General features: G+C 42.2%; 1 protein-coding gene across 4 annotated transcripts in view; it reads right to left on the bottom strand.

The window, feature by feature from the left end:
* MACF1 (microtubule actin crosslinking factor 1) overlaps positions 1-13,259 on the bottom strand; it is a 411,586-nt gene that overhangs the window by 224,727 nt on the left and 173,600 nt on the right. For all 4 annotated transcript variants that reach the window (XM_062191021.1, XM_062191023.1, XM_062191025.1 and 1 more), the window contains 2 exons: positions 9,800-9,877; positions 7,063-7,155 (listed from right to left, as the gene is read on the bottom strand). In XM_062191021.1, the coding sequence (XP_062047005.1) occupies positions 7,063-7,155; positions 9,800-9,877 (171 nt within the window). The remainder of the gene's footprint in view (positions 1-7,062; positions 7,156-9,799; positions 9,878-13,259) is intronic.

Below are 13,259 nucleotides of genomic sequence, written 5' to 3'. Positions count from 1 at the left end.
GGGGCCAGCATTGTGGCACAGCAAGTTAAGCTACCACCTGTGATGCCAGCATCCTATATGAACACTGGTTCCTGAGTCCTGGCTGTTCCACTTCCCATCCAACTCTCTGCTAATACACCTGGAAAAAGCAGCAGAAGGTGGCCCAAGTGCCTGGGCCTCTGCCATCCACATGGGAAACCAGGAAAGAGTTCAAGGCTCCTGGCTTTGGCCTAACCCAGTCCCAGCTATAGTGGCCATCTGGGGAGTGAATCAGAAACACACACTGCTCACTTTCCCTATCCCCTGTAACTCTGCTTTTCACACAATTTTTGATTGATTGATTGACTGATTTGAAAAGCAGAGATACAGAGAGAAAAAGAGGGAGTGAAGAGAAAGAGAAATCTTCCATCCACTGGTTCACTCTCCAATGGCTGTGATGGCTGCGACTGGGCCAGGCCAAAGCCAGGAGCCAGGAGCCTCCTCCTGGTCTTCCTCATGGGTGTAGGGGCCCAAGTACTTGGGCCATTTTCTGCTGCTTTCCCAGGTGCATTAGCAGGGAGCTGAGTCAGAATTAGAGCAGTCAGGACTTGAACTGGCACCCACGTGGGATGCCGACACTGTAGGCAGAGGCTTAACCTTCTATGCCTTAGCACCAGCTCCTCACATAAGTTTTTTAAAAATAGAACACATAGGGACAACTTTGTGGTGTGGTGGGTTAAACTGCCACCTGTAGCGCTGGCATTCCATATGAGCACCAGTTCAGGACCCAGCTGCTCCACTTCCAATCCAGCTTCCAATCCAGCTAACGTGTCTGGGAAAGGCCCCTGGCTTCAGTTTGACATAGCCACAGCCACTGAGACCATTTGAAGAGTGAACCAGTGAGTGGAAAATATCTTACTGTCTCTTCCTCTTTCTCTGTAACCCTGCCTTTCAAATAAATATTTTTTAAAATACACAGAAAATATTATTTGTGTCAAACAGAAAAACATAAATAATAGCATATATTGTTTATTAATTCCGTGTCTGCTCTAAATGCACAAAAACATTTGATAATGATACACATCAACTTCAGGATAGATCGTACCTGAGTGGCAGAGGGGAAAAGAAAGGTGCCCATGTTGGAAATATTGTATTAAAGAAAGAAAAAAAAAAAAAAACTGAAGCAAAGAAACTCTTAACATCTGTTTGATTTTGAAGGCACTACACATTAAAGGATCTGTTGTATATATTTCTGAGTGCTTGAAATTGTCATACAACTCAAATAAAAGGCCGGCACCGTGGCTTAACAGGCTAATCCTCTGCCTTGCGGCGCCGGCACACCGGGTTCTAGTCCTGGTTGGGGCGCCGGATTCTATCCCTGTTGCCCCTCTTCCAGGCCAGCTCTCTGCTATGGCCCAGGAGTACAGTGGAGGATGGCCCAAGTGCTTGGGCCCTGCACCCGCACGGGAGACCAGGAGAAGCACCTGGCTCCTGGCTTCGGATCAGTGCAATGAGCCAGCTGCAGCGGCCATTGGAGGGTGAACCAACGGCAAAAAGGAAGACGTTTTCTCTGTCTCTCTCTCACACTATCCACTCTGCCTGTCAAAAAAAAAAAAAAAAAAACAACAAAAAACAAAAAACAAACAACAACAACAAACAAACAAACAAAAAAAAACCTCAAATAAAATAGAAAAGAACCCCTGCCATTTACCTCCCATGTATCAGTCTCATCAGTATCAGCAAATTCTAAACCTGGAACCATCCCTTCCTTCCACTGACTGCTCCCTTGCCAACCATGGCCTGTGTCTACACATACTCCCGTTCTACTTCATTAGCACCAGTAACACACTTGACTACCGTGGCTACTTTGCTGATGCCCTAACATTGGACACTTCTACTCTGCATTTATATTTGTAAAAGTCCTCAGTGAGAACAGCTAACAGTCGCTCAATAATATAAAAGACTAGAAAACCACAAGGATTGGTAACAAAAGACAAGGAACACTGAGAATCTACATAGTTCTTACTAGCCAAATAAAACTTTGCAAGCAGGAAGCCTTTCCCAAACACTAATACAGCAAACACTAAGCTTTCAAGAGCAGCAAGAAATGGAATTTCTAGTTAGTTGCTCCACTCTGGAAGTGGAGCTTTCCATCTACAAGAAAACAAAATAGGCTTTAGCTATGCTGAAACAATAAACAGAAAAACAGGTAGCCAATATGCATGTAGAAGAGAGAGTAAACAGAAAACTGTTACACTTTTCTGTAAAATTGGTAATGACAGATAACAGTGGGCTAAGCCAAGAGTCCCGGAAGTTATAAGATCCCTTAATAATTGTAACAAATTGCTATTGTAATTGCTGCCCTGGCTGCATTCACACTGTGTTCTAGCACCTTACCCCAAGTAGCCCTGATTTCTCTCACTCCTCTGAATTACACAGTCCAGCTGGACAGTCTGTATCTAGTTCAATGTTCTTTCTTGCTCATAGCTGGTTCTCAGCTAACATTTGAGGAATTAAACAATGTATTTTTATGTAAACTAAAACCACAAGAAGATATCTTTCCATACCTACTGTGATGACAATACTAACAGACAATAAATGTTGGTGAAGATGTAGAGAGACATACATTGCTGGTAGGAATGTAAAATACTCCAGCCACTCAGAAGACAGTTTGGCAGTTTCTTAAACATAAACCTCCCAAGCAATCCCACAATTCTGCTCCTAGTTGTATACACAAGAGAAATGAAAACACCCACTCACACAAAAACTGGTACAAAATGTCCACATCAACATTATTTATAAGGGCTGGCATTCTGGTGCAGCTAGTTAAGCTGCTCCTACAAGGCTGGCATCCCACATCAGAGTGCTGATTTGAGTCCTGGCTGCTCTACTTCCTATATAGCAGCCTGCTAATGCACCTGGGAAAGCAGTAGAAGATGGTTAAAGTACTTGAGCCCTTGCAACCCATGGGGAGATCAGGATGCAGTTTCATGTTCCTGGCTTTGGCCTGGTCAATGCGATCATTTGGGGAGTGAACAGGCAGATGAAAGATTTCTTTTTCTCTGTCTTTCCCTCCCTTTCTGTCACCCTGTGTTTCAAATAAAATAAATCTTTTTTTAAAAAAACCACTATTTACAATAGCCAAAAAATGAAAACAACCTAAATGTCTGTCTATTGCTGAATAAATAAAACATACGAATATCCATAAAACAGAATACTATTCAGCAATAAAAATGAATAAAGTACTGATACAAACTACAGCATGGATGAAGCTGAAAATTATGCTAAGTGAATTAAGCCAGATATAAAAGACCATATATTGTATGATTTCATTTACATGAAATGTCTACAACAGGTGAACCTGTAGAGATAGAAAACAAGTTAGTGGCTCCCTGAGATCTGTGATTATTGAAGAGCACCGTAAATGGGTAAAAAGCATCTGATGAGAATGATGACAATGTTCCAAAACTGGATTATGGTTTTGGTTGCACATTTCATTACAATCATTGAAATGTACAGTAAAAAAATGGCTAATTTTTATGATACAAAGTTACAAGTCAATGAAGATGTTTTTAAAAATCAGTGCATTTTCCTAAAATAAACAAACAATAGAATGATTACCCAAAAGATGTTTCAATGGTGAGCTATATGGAAAGGGAAGAAACAGGACGGAGAGGACACAGGATAGTGAGGATACAGTATGGAAGGAATCCAAACTTCTCTGAAAACACCTTTCATTCACTTTTTTTCCCCCAAAGATTTATTTTATTTATTTGAAAGGCAGAATTAAAGAGAGAGAGAGAGAGAGAGAGAGAGAGAGAGAGAGAGAGAGAGAGAGATCTTCCATCTGCTAGTTTACTCCCCAAATGGCTGCTAGCCAGGAGCTTCTTCCGGATCTCCAAATAGGGTGCTCCAAAGAGGGTGCAGGGTGCAGGGGCCACTCACTGCTTCTTTCCCGGGCACATTAGCAGGGAGTTGGATGGCAGCGGCTTAACTCACTAGGCCACAACACCTAGCCCTGGTATTCCTTTTAACACTCCCCTTAGGAATAATGTAAATGATCTACACAATGTTAAACAACACTGAAATGGAAAACAGCAATCCCTAAAAACAGAAAGCAAATAAAAACAAACCTGTGTATAGAATTGGTGGCTTAACAACAGAGAAATGATTTCAAATGACTTTAAAATATTTGTCCCTAAGGACAAAAAGATTGTAGAGAAATCATCAATGTCTAAGCAAGCCTTTTAATAACTCTTATCTTGATTCACAACTATATTATATACAATACATATGACTGCGTGTGTATGGAAAAGGGAATAAATAATTTTGTAACTTAGAATCAACATTTTCAGTGTAAAAAAACACAAAGTCAAAGAAGGCAAATAAAACTCTAACTCTAAATTTCAATTAAAAATATCAGTATAAATTCATAATTTTTTAAAGAGAAAAATATAAGTATTGCCTAGTTCTATTTACAGAAAGGGCCTAGAAACATCAAATAACTTGGCAATTCTCATATCAGGGACAATTAATAAAGAATTGGTTCCTTGGAGAAGTTGCAAATTTAAGATTCAGGACAAGAATTATACAAAGCGTCTGCAACATTTCATCACATAAGAAATAAAGAAAACTATCAAAGACTACTAGGGTTATAGAATAGGATAATCAACTTCAGAAGTCTCTTATTGGTTAAAGACAGAGTTATTTTAATATTAGGAAGAATGGTAACTGTATTTGATGAAACATATTAAGTCTGTTAAAAATTCATGAATTTGGGGCCAGCACTGTGGCATAATAGGTTAAGTATCTACCTGTGGCACCAGCATCCCATATGGGTGCTAGTTTGTGTCCCTGCTGCTCCTCTTCCGATCTGTCTTGGGAAAGTAGCGGATGATGGTTCAAGTGCTTGAGCCCCTGTACCCATGTGGGAGACCCGGTAGAAGCTCTGGCTCCTGGCTTCGGATCAGCCTAGCTCTGGCCGTTGTAGCCAGTTGGGGAGTGAACCAGTGGATGGAAGGCCTCACTCTCTGTCTCTGTCTCTCTCTGCAACTCTGCCTCTCAAATAAATTAAAAAAAAAAAAAAAAAAAAACAAAACCTGAAAAACAGTGACAAGTTTTTTAAAAAAGTGAACAAACAATCTTAGGGAACCAACCAATTATTCTGAACACTGGCAAATAATGGGAAGAGGGGAGCAGTTTTCTTGCCTTGCTTGTAGGATCTATCTCTCAAGACAGAGGATGAGATTAAGTTCCTATTAACTGAGAAGGAATAATAAAATGTAAACACCACCATTTTGCAACCCCTAATAAGAGGGTGGAATGAGCAATCATGATCAGTCGCTGCTAAAGCAATTGGCTAGAAGTACATGTGGAGTGGATGAATTAGGCTGCTAACACTGAACCCGCTGACCAATCTAAACACAAGAGAGAACAGACATCCTGGGCAGCAATTAAAAGTGCACAACCCAACATCATTATGCTTGCCAAAAAACAGCAACAATAAACCTGAACCTGAATGTGATTGAATCTGAGGCCTGGGTCTAAATCACCAGTTTACAGGCAATGCAATACAGAGATGCAGGACACTATTAACATATACTAGGGAATGGTGCTGTGACATAGCAGGTAAAGCCGCCACCTATAGCACCGGCATCCCATATGGGCGCCAGTTTGAGACCCGGCTGCTCTACTTCCGATCCAGCTCTCTGCTATGGCCTGGGAAAGCAGTAGAAGATGTCTCAAGTCCTTGGGCTCCTATACCCACATGGGTCTTCCTGGAAGAAGCTCTTGGCTCCTGGCTTAAAATCAGCCCAGCTCTGGCCATTGCAGCCATTTGGGGAGTGAACCAACAAATGGAAGACCTCTCTCTCCCTCACTGCGTCTGCCTCTCTGTAACACTACCTTTCAAATAAATAAATCTTTTTTTTTTTTTTTAAAGACATCCTAGAGATGCCATCAGCATAATTTGTGGACTTTACTTGGATCCTGATTCAAACCAATGTTGTTGTTTTCAAATGAGATAATTGGGGAAATCTGAACACTAGTCAAATATTTGATGATTTTAAGAAATTATTAACTTTTAAAGCATGACACTATTGTACTTTGCACACCACGTTCATGCTCCTTGTTATTCCTACACCCAAAGCTTTCTAAGATAGCCCTGTGGTTCCACAAAAGATACATGTTATCTTCACGCATTCATAACCCTACTCATGCTGGAGATTGCCAATTCTGACTCCAAACCAACACTAAACAAAACAAAAGCCTGTGCTCAGCAGCAAAGGTCTTAAGGAATTCAGGAACATCTGTTCTCCCTTCAGTCGGTAGGTGTCGCTAACTACCCACATTGACCTCACCCCTGGAGCGAGCCTTGAGTACCTCTCTAGCTGCCTTTTGCCACCTGCTAAAGGAGTGCTTCCTCTACCACCAGGCCTACTGGGCAGCAGCTGGGCAGTGTAGAGCTGTCTGATAAGAAGCTTTGTTATGTTAGGCTAAAAGTATTCAAAAGAACAATCTTTATAAAAAATAGGAATGTTTCTTCCCAACAGCAATCACGACTTTAAAAGGATTGGTCTTCTTAGGACAGAAAGGCCATGTGACCTTGTGAACATTCTTTAAGATGCCAGTGCTACAAGGCCAACACAAATATAACCCAGCTAACTAAGCTGCTACAATGTTGCAATTAACCAGGCTCCTTAGATCACTAGAGTTCAGAAAAACATCAAAGCAGGATTAGGAACCTTCATTCCACACCCCCACCTCCAAGCACACCCCTCTCTCTGCCTCTCATGTAGAGAGCCTCATGCTCTGAGTCTGCAAGAGCCTGGCTTTGATTTTGCTAAGGAAACAGACTTCTAATAACCAGACTGCCAACACCACCACCAAGCCACAAACAAGTGAAAAATCCTCCAATTTCGTCATGTGAATAATCATTAGTTTTGGGTTTAGGATACAACAGCTCACCTCCATGACAATCTTAATTTTTCTTTTCAACTCCCACTCAACCTTGTTCATTGCCAAACACAGAAGGAATGGAAGCAGTCCAACTTTCCAGGCCATGTCCAGACAGAGCAGATGGAAACCCAACATCAGAGCCCCTACCTGGAAGTGTAAAATAATGGTCCAGATGAGGCCGAGGGTCAGCTTGGGGTTGCCATCTGTAATGTCATCATTGCGAATGTTCACCAGTTTCACCTGAAAAAAAAACAAAAGCCAACCTCAGAGCCCTGGACTTTTTGATTTTTGCAGATTTTCAGTATTGATATATAATGAAATTGATTTTTAAAAAGCTTCTTAGTTCTATGAGTTTTAACACATGCATAAATTCAAATACTTATCACCCCAATAAGGTCCCTTGTGATGCCCCCATGTTGTAGTTAAACCCCACCCCAAGTTCCAACTCCTGTGACCAGTGATCTCTTGCTGGTCCCTAGTTTTGCTCTGTTCATAATGTTATATCAATGTAATCGTGTAGTATGTAAACTCTTTGATACTGGCTTTTTTTCTACTCAGCATGATGCCTTGAAGATCCCTCACCAAGTTGTTGCTCCTTTTTCTTGCTGAGTAGTACTCCATTGCGCAGACCCACAGCCCTGTGTCTATCCATTCATCCAGTGACAGGCACGTGGGTTGTTTCCAGCATTTGGCAATTATGAATACAGCTCCTATATTCATGTACAGGTTTTTGTGTGAACACGTGTTTTCATTTCTGCACAGTAACTCCCTAGGAGTGGGACTGCTGGGTCATAAGGTAGATGTTGAGTGTTGTAAGAGACAGCCAAAGTGTTTTGCAGAGCGGCTCGACCATTTTGTATTCTACCAGCAAAGCAACCCTGCAAGCTCATGGTACTGTGAGCTGCTTTTCTATTCAGTTGTTCAAGCTCTGACTTCTCAAACTGAGAAAGAGATGCCTCTTCATCACAACAAGTCTTTGGCCTTCTCCCACCCCACATCCCCTCCTTTGTCACAGACATCCACACCTGTCATGCCTCTTGTAGCAAATGCTTTACTCCTAAACTCATTCCAACAACACAGTGTGCAGAGACCCACAAATCCTTCCCCAACCCAGGGTGTTCAGCCATCCCAGCATACTGGAAACTGAGGGGTTTCCTGGGACAAGGAATTCTAAAGCCGAGAGCATCCTAGGTAAACCACTCTGCTTCTACCTCAACCCCATTAGCCTCTTTGTCATGCCTCACAGAGCTCCTGTGCAATTGCAACAAACTACACTTGAGCTGTCTTTCCTTTATCTCTTCCATTGAACTGAAATGTGCAAGTTTCCAAAAGATGCTAGCAACCTCTCAAACAGGAGCCTTACTTCTTCCTGATGCTAATGTTCACCTGGGCAAGTTCTTTCCCTTTTAAGTATTTCAGTCTTTGCTTCTGTACATTGGGCAGATGGGGTAGAAGTGGGAGAATTCAGCTTTTCTAATCACTAGCCATCAACAGCTGGTGGGTTGGTAGTACTAGCCAAGTGCACATGCCTCCGTCTCACCTGTGAGGTTTCCCCTTTCATTGTGAAGTCTCCCTGGCACTGCAGTCAGTGGCTTAACCCACTGTACCATAATGCTGGCCCAGGAAAATCTTAAGATCATGTTCCCTAGCCTTACAAGGCCTGTAGCACATTGCAACAGAGAAACATGATAAAGTAATAAATGAAGCAAATTGCTATGAGAGCATACAGAAAGAGAATTTCCCAAGTTAATGAGAATCACTGATAAGAGGGACAAAAATGAAGTGACACCAAAAATATGCATGCCATTTAATGTCATGTTGACCTGTGTTTAATGTCGTGTTGCTTGGCAACCTGAGCTATACCAAATCTTTTCCAAACAGTTCACTCCGAGCAGATGAACTCTTTGATTCTTTCACACATCTCCTCCCCACCACAAACCATGTCTGCATCTCTACTTTGCCTTCTGTCCCTCTTCTTGTGTCTCAGAAAAAGGAGCATCTTTCTTTTCTTTTCAAAGACAACCATGCCACTCATGCTTTGGTTCTCACTGCCCAATTCCTGGACTTGGTTCCATCAATCGGGAAGCAATTGGAGGAGGGACGGTGTATAGAAAACAGCATGGACAGCAGAGGGAATACTGAACTACACCTCAAGAAACCCAAGTTAACGTCTCAGCTTTGCTCTGCCTCTGTGATTCGGGCAGGCCATTCCATCTGTACAGACTTCTTTATCTGTAACATGAGAAACTGGACTGATAGATCTTGAAGGTATCTTCTTTGCCAAACATTCTAACTCTATCTCCCACTCATTTTCAATCCTACCCTCTTCAATGGCTTCTCCTCATGTGTCTAAACACACAACGTTGTTTTCCTTCCTTACTGGGGAGGGGAAAGCTTCCCCCTTCCTGTATCTAAGTCTCCTATGTTCTATTTTCTCCTCTATTAATACGGTTCTCTCAAACCACCAACATTTAGCAGCTCCCACGTTTTTCTCAGATCTGTGGCATTCAACAGTCCAGATCACTTCATCTCACTTTCATGACGATGCAGCATTTTAGTTCTCCTTCCTGAATGCTACCCCCTTTCTCCATCTTCTTTGCTGGTTTATTGTTCATTTTCATTTTGACTCCATCTAATGTGGATCTAACAAAGTTCCATCCCCAGCATCTTGTTCTTCTCTATCACACTCTCCTTCCCAAGTAAGCCACGAGGGCTATGTCAGGGCTATGTCAGGATGGTTAGTCCAGCTAGAATACAACTGTTCACCAGCAGGTAAAACTCGGAACTGGGTCAGACTTGGCATTTACTGAGGGCTTACCAGGGGCACTGAGGACACTGCCAACTAGGGTCCCCGGCAGGATGAGGGAACATGGGGTGGTCTTACCTGCCGCTGCTTTAGGAAGTCCAGGGCAATTTGCACATTCTGCAGCCTATGAAATCGCATCCTGCCCTTCTCCCGGGGCTACAAACAAACAAAAGTGGATGTTAATATTAGCTATACCAATGTACCCACACAGACTCCTTCTTTCATTTCAAGGATTAAAAGGCCACACAAGAACTCCTCGTGGTTGAAGCCAGGCGTGGGAACATTACACAAAGCACCCCTTTAGTGTAGGACCTGTGAGGTTTCAACAGGCTCTCTGTGCACACACACAATACTGTTTGACCACTAACACTGAATCAGGGCCATAGCTTCTCAACAGGTTCTTCTGCAGTTCTATGGGGCAGAACTTGATTCTGAATGTGAGGTTAATGGGAACAAAGGCTGGTTCTCTGGCCTATTAAACGCTATTGTAGAGAAAGAGCAGAAAGTCCTAATTGGGTAGTAATGGATGGAGCCAACCTTATTACAAACCTGGCAAAAGGAGCTCAAGGTAGCCAATTTCTAACTACAGGGAATGAGAAGTAATACATGATGAAGAAACGATCAAGAAACATGAAAAAATCCAAAATCAGAGGCAAAGGTCAGGAAGTAACCCATTTCCCAGGAAGAGGGGTATCACTGCAGGAAAGTCACCTTTGACCTTAATGGAAAATACTCAAAGCAAACCAAACTTTGGTGATGTAGAGCTGTTCAACATAATTACTCCAGTGAAAGTTATTTTCTGCCCATCCTCCAATCCTGGACATCATGCAACCCAGGGGAGCGAAGTCTACCACCACTCGGTGTCTATGGCACCTGTCCAAGGCTCACTTAGTTTGCCTCATCTATTTGCTTAGTGAGTACTTGCAGGAATAGCTATCTATCTCTAGAACCATTCCTTCTTCTTGTTTTCCAGCATTGCTTTTATTTTTACTACAATTGGGACTGACACATCAGTCTCATTGGATTATACCCAGTTCATTTGCAAATCTCAAACTGGCACTGAGTAGAGGCTAACAAAACAGAATGTAGCTTTACTGTGGGTGTTTACATAGAGGAAACAGTGTTCCAGGTCACAGTGAGCCAAAGAGTAGCCAAGACATGGAGACGGAAGGCTTGAAGCCTCTCCCTGGGCACCCCCAACACTCCCCAAAATAGGACAGTCCACAGAGAAGCCAAGCCCCGTTTAGGCAACAGGATACCTTCTAAGTCAAATGTTAGGGAGAAATCTTTTAGGAAGGGCTTCTTCTCTGTCATTTCAGCTAAATTGATTATGAATTTGGCTTAGAACAGGGATGGGGAATGTCTGGCCTATGGGCCATAGAAGGCCTGTGAAATCATTTGATCTGGCCCTGCCAAAGCAACTACAGGTAGGACTTAAAATTCAATAAATTTACAGCAGGCTAAGGTTTGAGTTGATAATTTTGTATGGTCTGTGAATGACATTATAAATATCCAATGGTCCTTGGCAAAAAATGGTTCCCCATCCTAGAAGGATGATATAGTGTGCAGGACTGATAATACTAAGGCTCCAGGAAGCGAAATCAATATGAAAAGCTGACTTTGTGAGGACAGGGACTGGCGATATTGCCTATTCTCCACAGAAAGACTATGGGCTGTAATTTAAGGCCTGCACACAGGAAATGTTCCTTATATTCTCGTCATTACTTCTAATGTACCCCCCACCAAAAATAAATATCCTAAGAACATGCAAGTTAAATTTCTGTCCTCTAAAGCAACTACACATATTATTAACCAAGACCAGAGAATTTTCATGCAGTGAGTTGGCAAACAACAGGCTGTTTTGAAAACAAACAGCACGGCATGTGGTAAGAAACTAGAGGCAAGAGAGGTAGAGAGAGAATACCAGTTAGTCTGGACTGTGAAGCTGTGAACAATTAATTGTCATGCTGTCAACTAAACTTTCCATAATTCTGCAGTCTGGATTCACAAAACACAGCAAGGTCACCAGAAAGCTAAGGGTCTCTAGGTCATAAAGGGACTTGATACCTCTTTTGGTATCAATCATTCTTAGATAAACAAAACAATTCCCATTTCAGGATCATCTAACGGTGGCAAGAGGCACAATTAGTTTTAACCACTTTCACTGGGACTCAAATTCCCAGGTGGAAAGAGAAGACAACTGGTGGCTAAGCTACTTGGAGACCTAGAGAACCTCAGACTCTGATGGCCCTGCAGTGCCAGCAGTGCCAGCTGGGATGCCGGCATCCCCGGGAGGACCTACGACATCATCATCATCTTCCTCCTCCTGCTCCTCGCTGCTTGTATGGCGCCAGGAGGGCATGCTCACCAGACGGAGGGTCTTCAGCCCTGCTGGCTCCTTTGACCACCAACCAAGGCAAGGACACAACAGACAAATGGGAAATTCACAACACAAAGATGAAATGGAAGTGAATTTAACACAAAAAATAAGAAATGAAAATAAATATGAAAATACCCTCCCACTTTCAAGAGAGACACAAAACCAAATCAAGACCAGAGCAGATGATTAAACACTTGTTATGCTGAAACTCATCTTCAATTCTCCACAGTCACCCACCCATTCTGCTTTTATGAATCAACCAAGGGAGAAAAAGATGATGAAAATAACCATGACAGTAACATCTGGATGGGTTTTGCAGAAAAGATGATATCCTATGAGTATCTCCAGAAACACCTGTAGATTTTCAAGGGCTAGGAAAATAAATTAGATTGCTGAAGTTTTAACCTGTTTTCTAAGTAACTGTCATCAAGAAAGATCTTTTTGGGGCTGGCACTGTGGCACAATGAGTTAAGGTGCCACTTGCAATGCTGGCATCCCATATAGGTGCTGGTTCAAGTCTTGCCTGCTCTACTTCCAATCCAGCTCCCTGCTAATGCTCCTGGGAAAGCCACAGAGGATGGCCCAAATCCTTGGGCCCCCATACCCATGTGGGAGACCTGGAAGAAGCTTGTGATTCCTGGCTTCGGCTGGCCCAGCCCCAGCCATTGAGGCCATTTGGAGAGTGAACCAGTGGATGGATGATCTCTCTATCTCTCCCTCCCTCTCTCTCTAATTCTGTCTTTCAAATAAATAAAATAAACTTTTAAAAAATAATTAGATCAATATCATCTCACCAAATATATCAGTCACATTGCCCAAAATATAACTTGGTGAGTGCTAAAGAATACAGTCCAACACAGTATATAGAATGAAATTCTAATTACATATTAGATTTTTAAATGCAGACCAGGAAAGAACTAGAAATTACATGTGCTGGCTGTGTTAATAAAAGTTTCTGTCAATTTTGAGCCATGAAAAATATATATAATTAATTTTATTGAAAGGAAAAAAAAAAAAGTGAAATCAAAACAAAGGGCCCAGGGGAAGCCAAAGCCCCAGTCCTAGAAGGAGCTGAATATCACTTAAACAGTGAACAAACGCTGATGTGCCAAATTCTGGTCTTTAAACACAACAAACAATGACTCAGAATTCGCCACA

Source organism: Lepus europaeus, chromosome 5, assembly GCF_033115175.1.
Source record: "Lepus europaeus isolate LE1 chromosome 5, mLepTim1.pri, whole genome shotgun sequence".
In the NCBI taxonomy this organism is placed as follows: domain Eukaryota; kingdom Metazoa; phylum Chordata; class Mammalia; order Lagomorpha; family Leporidae; genus Lepus; species Lepus europaeus.
This window is presented reverse-complemented; position numbering and strand designations above follow the sequence as displayed.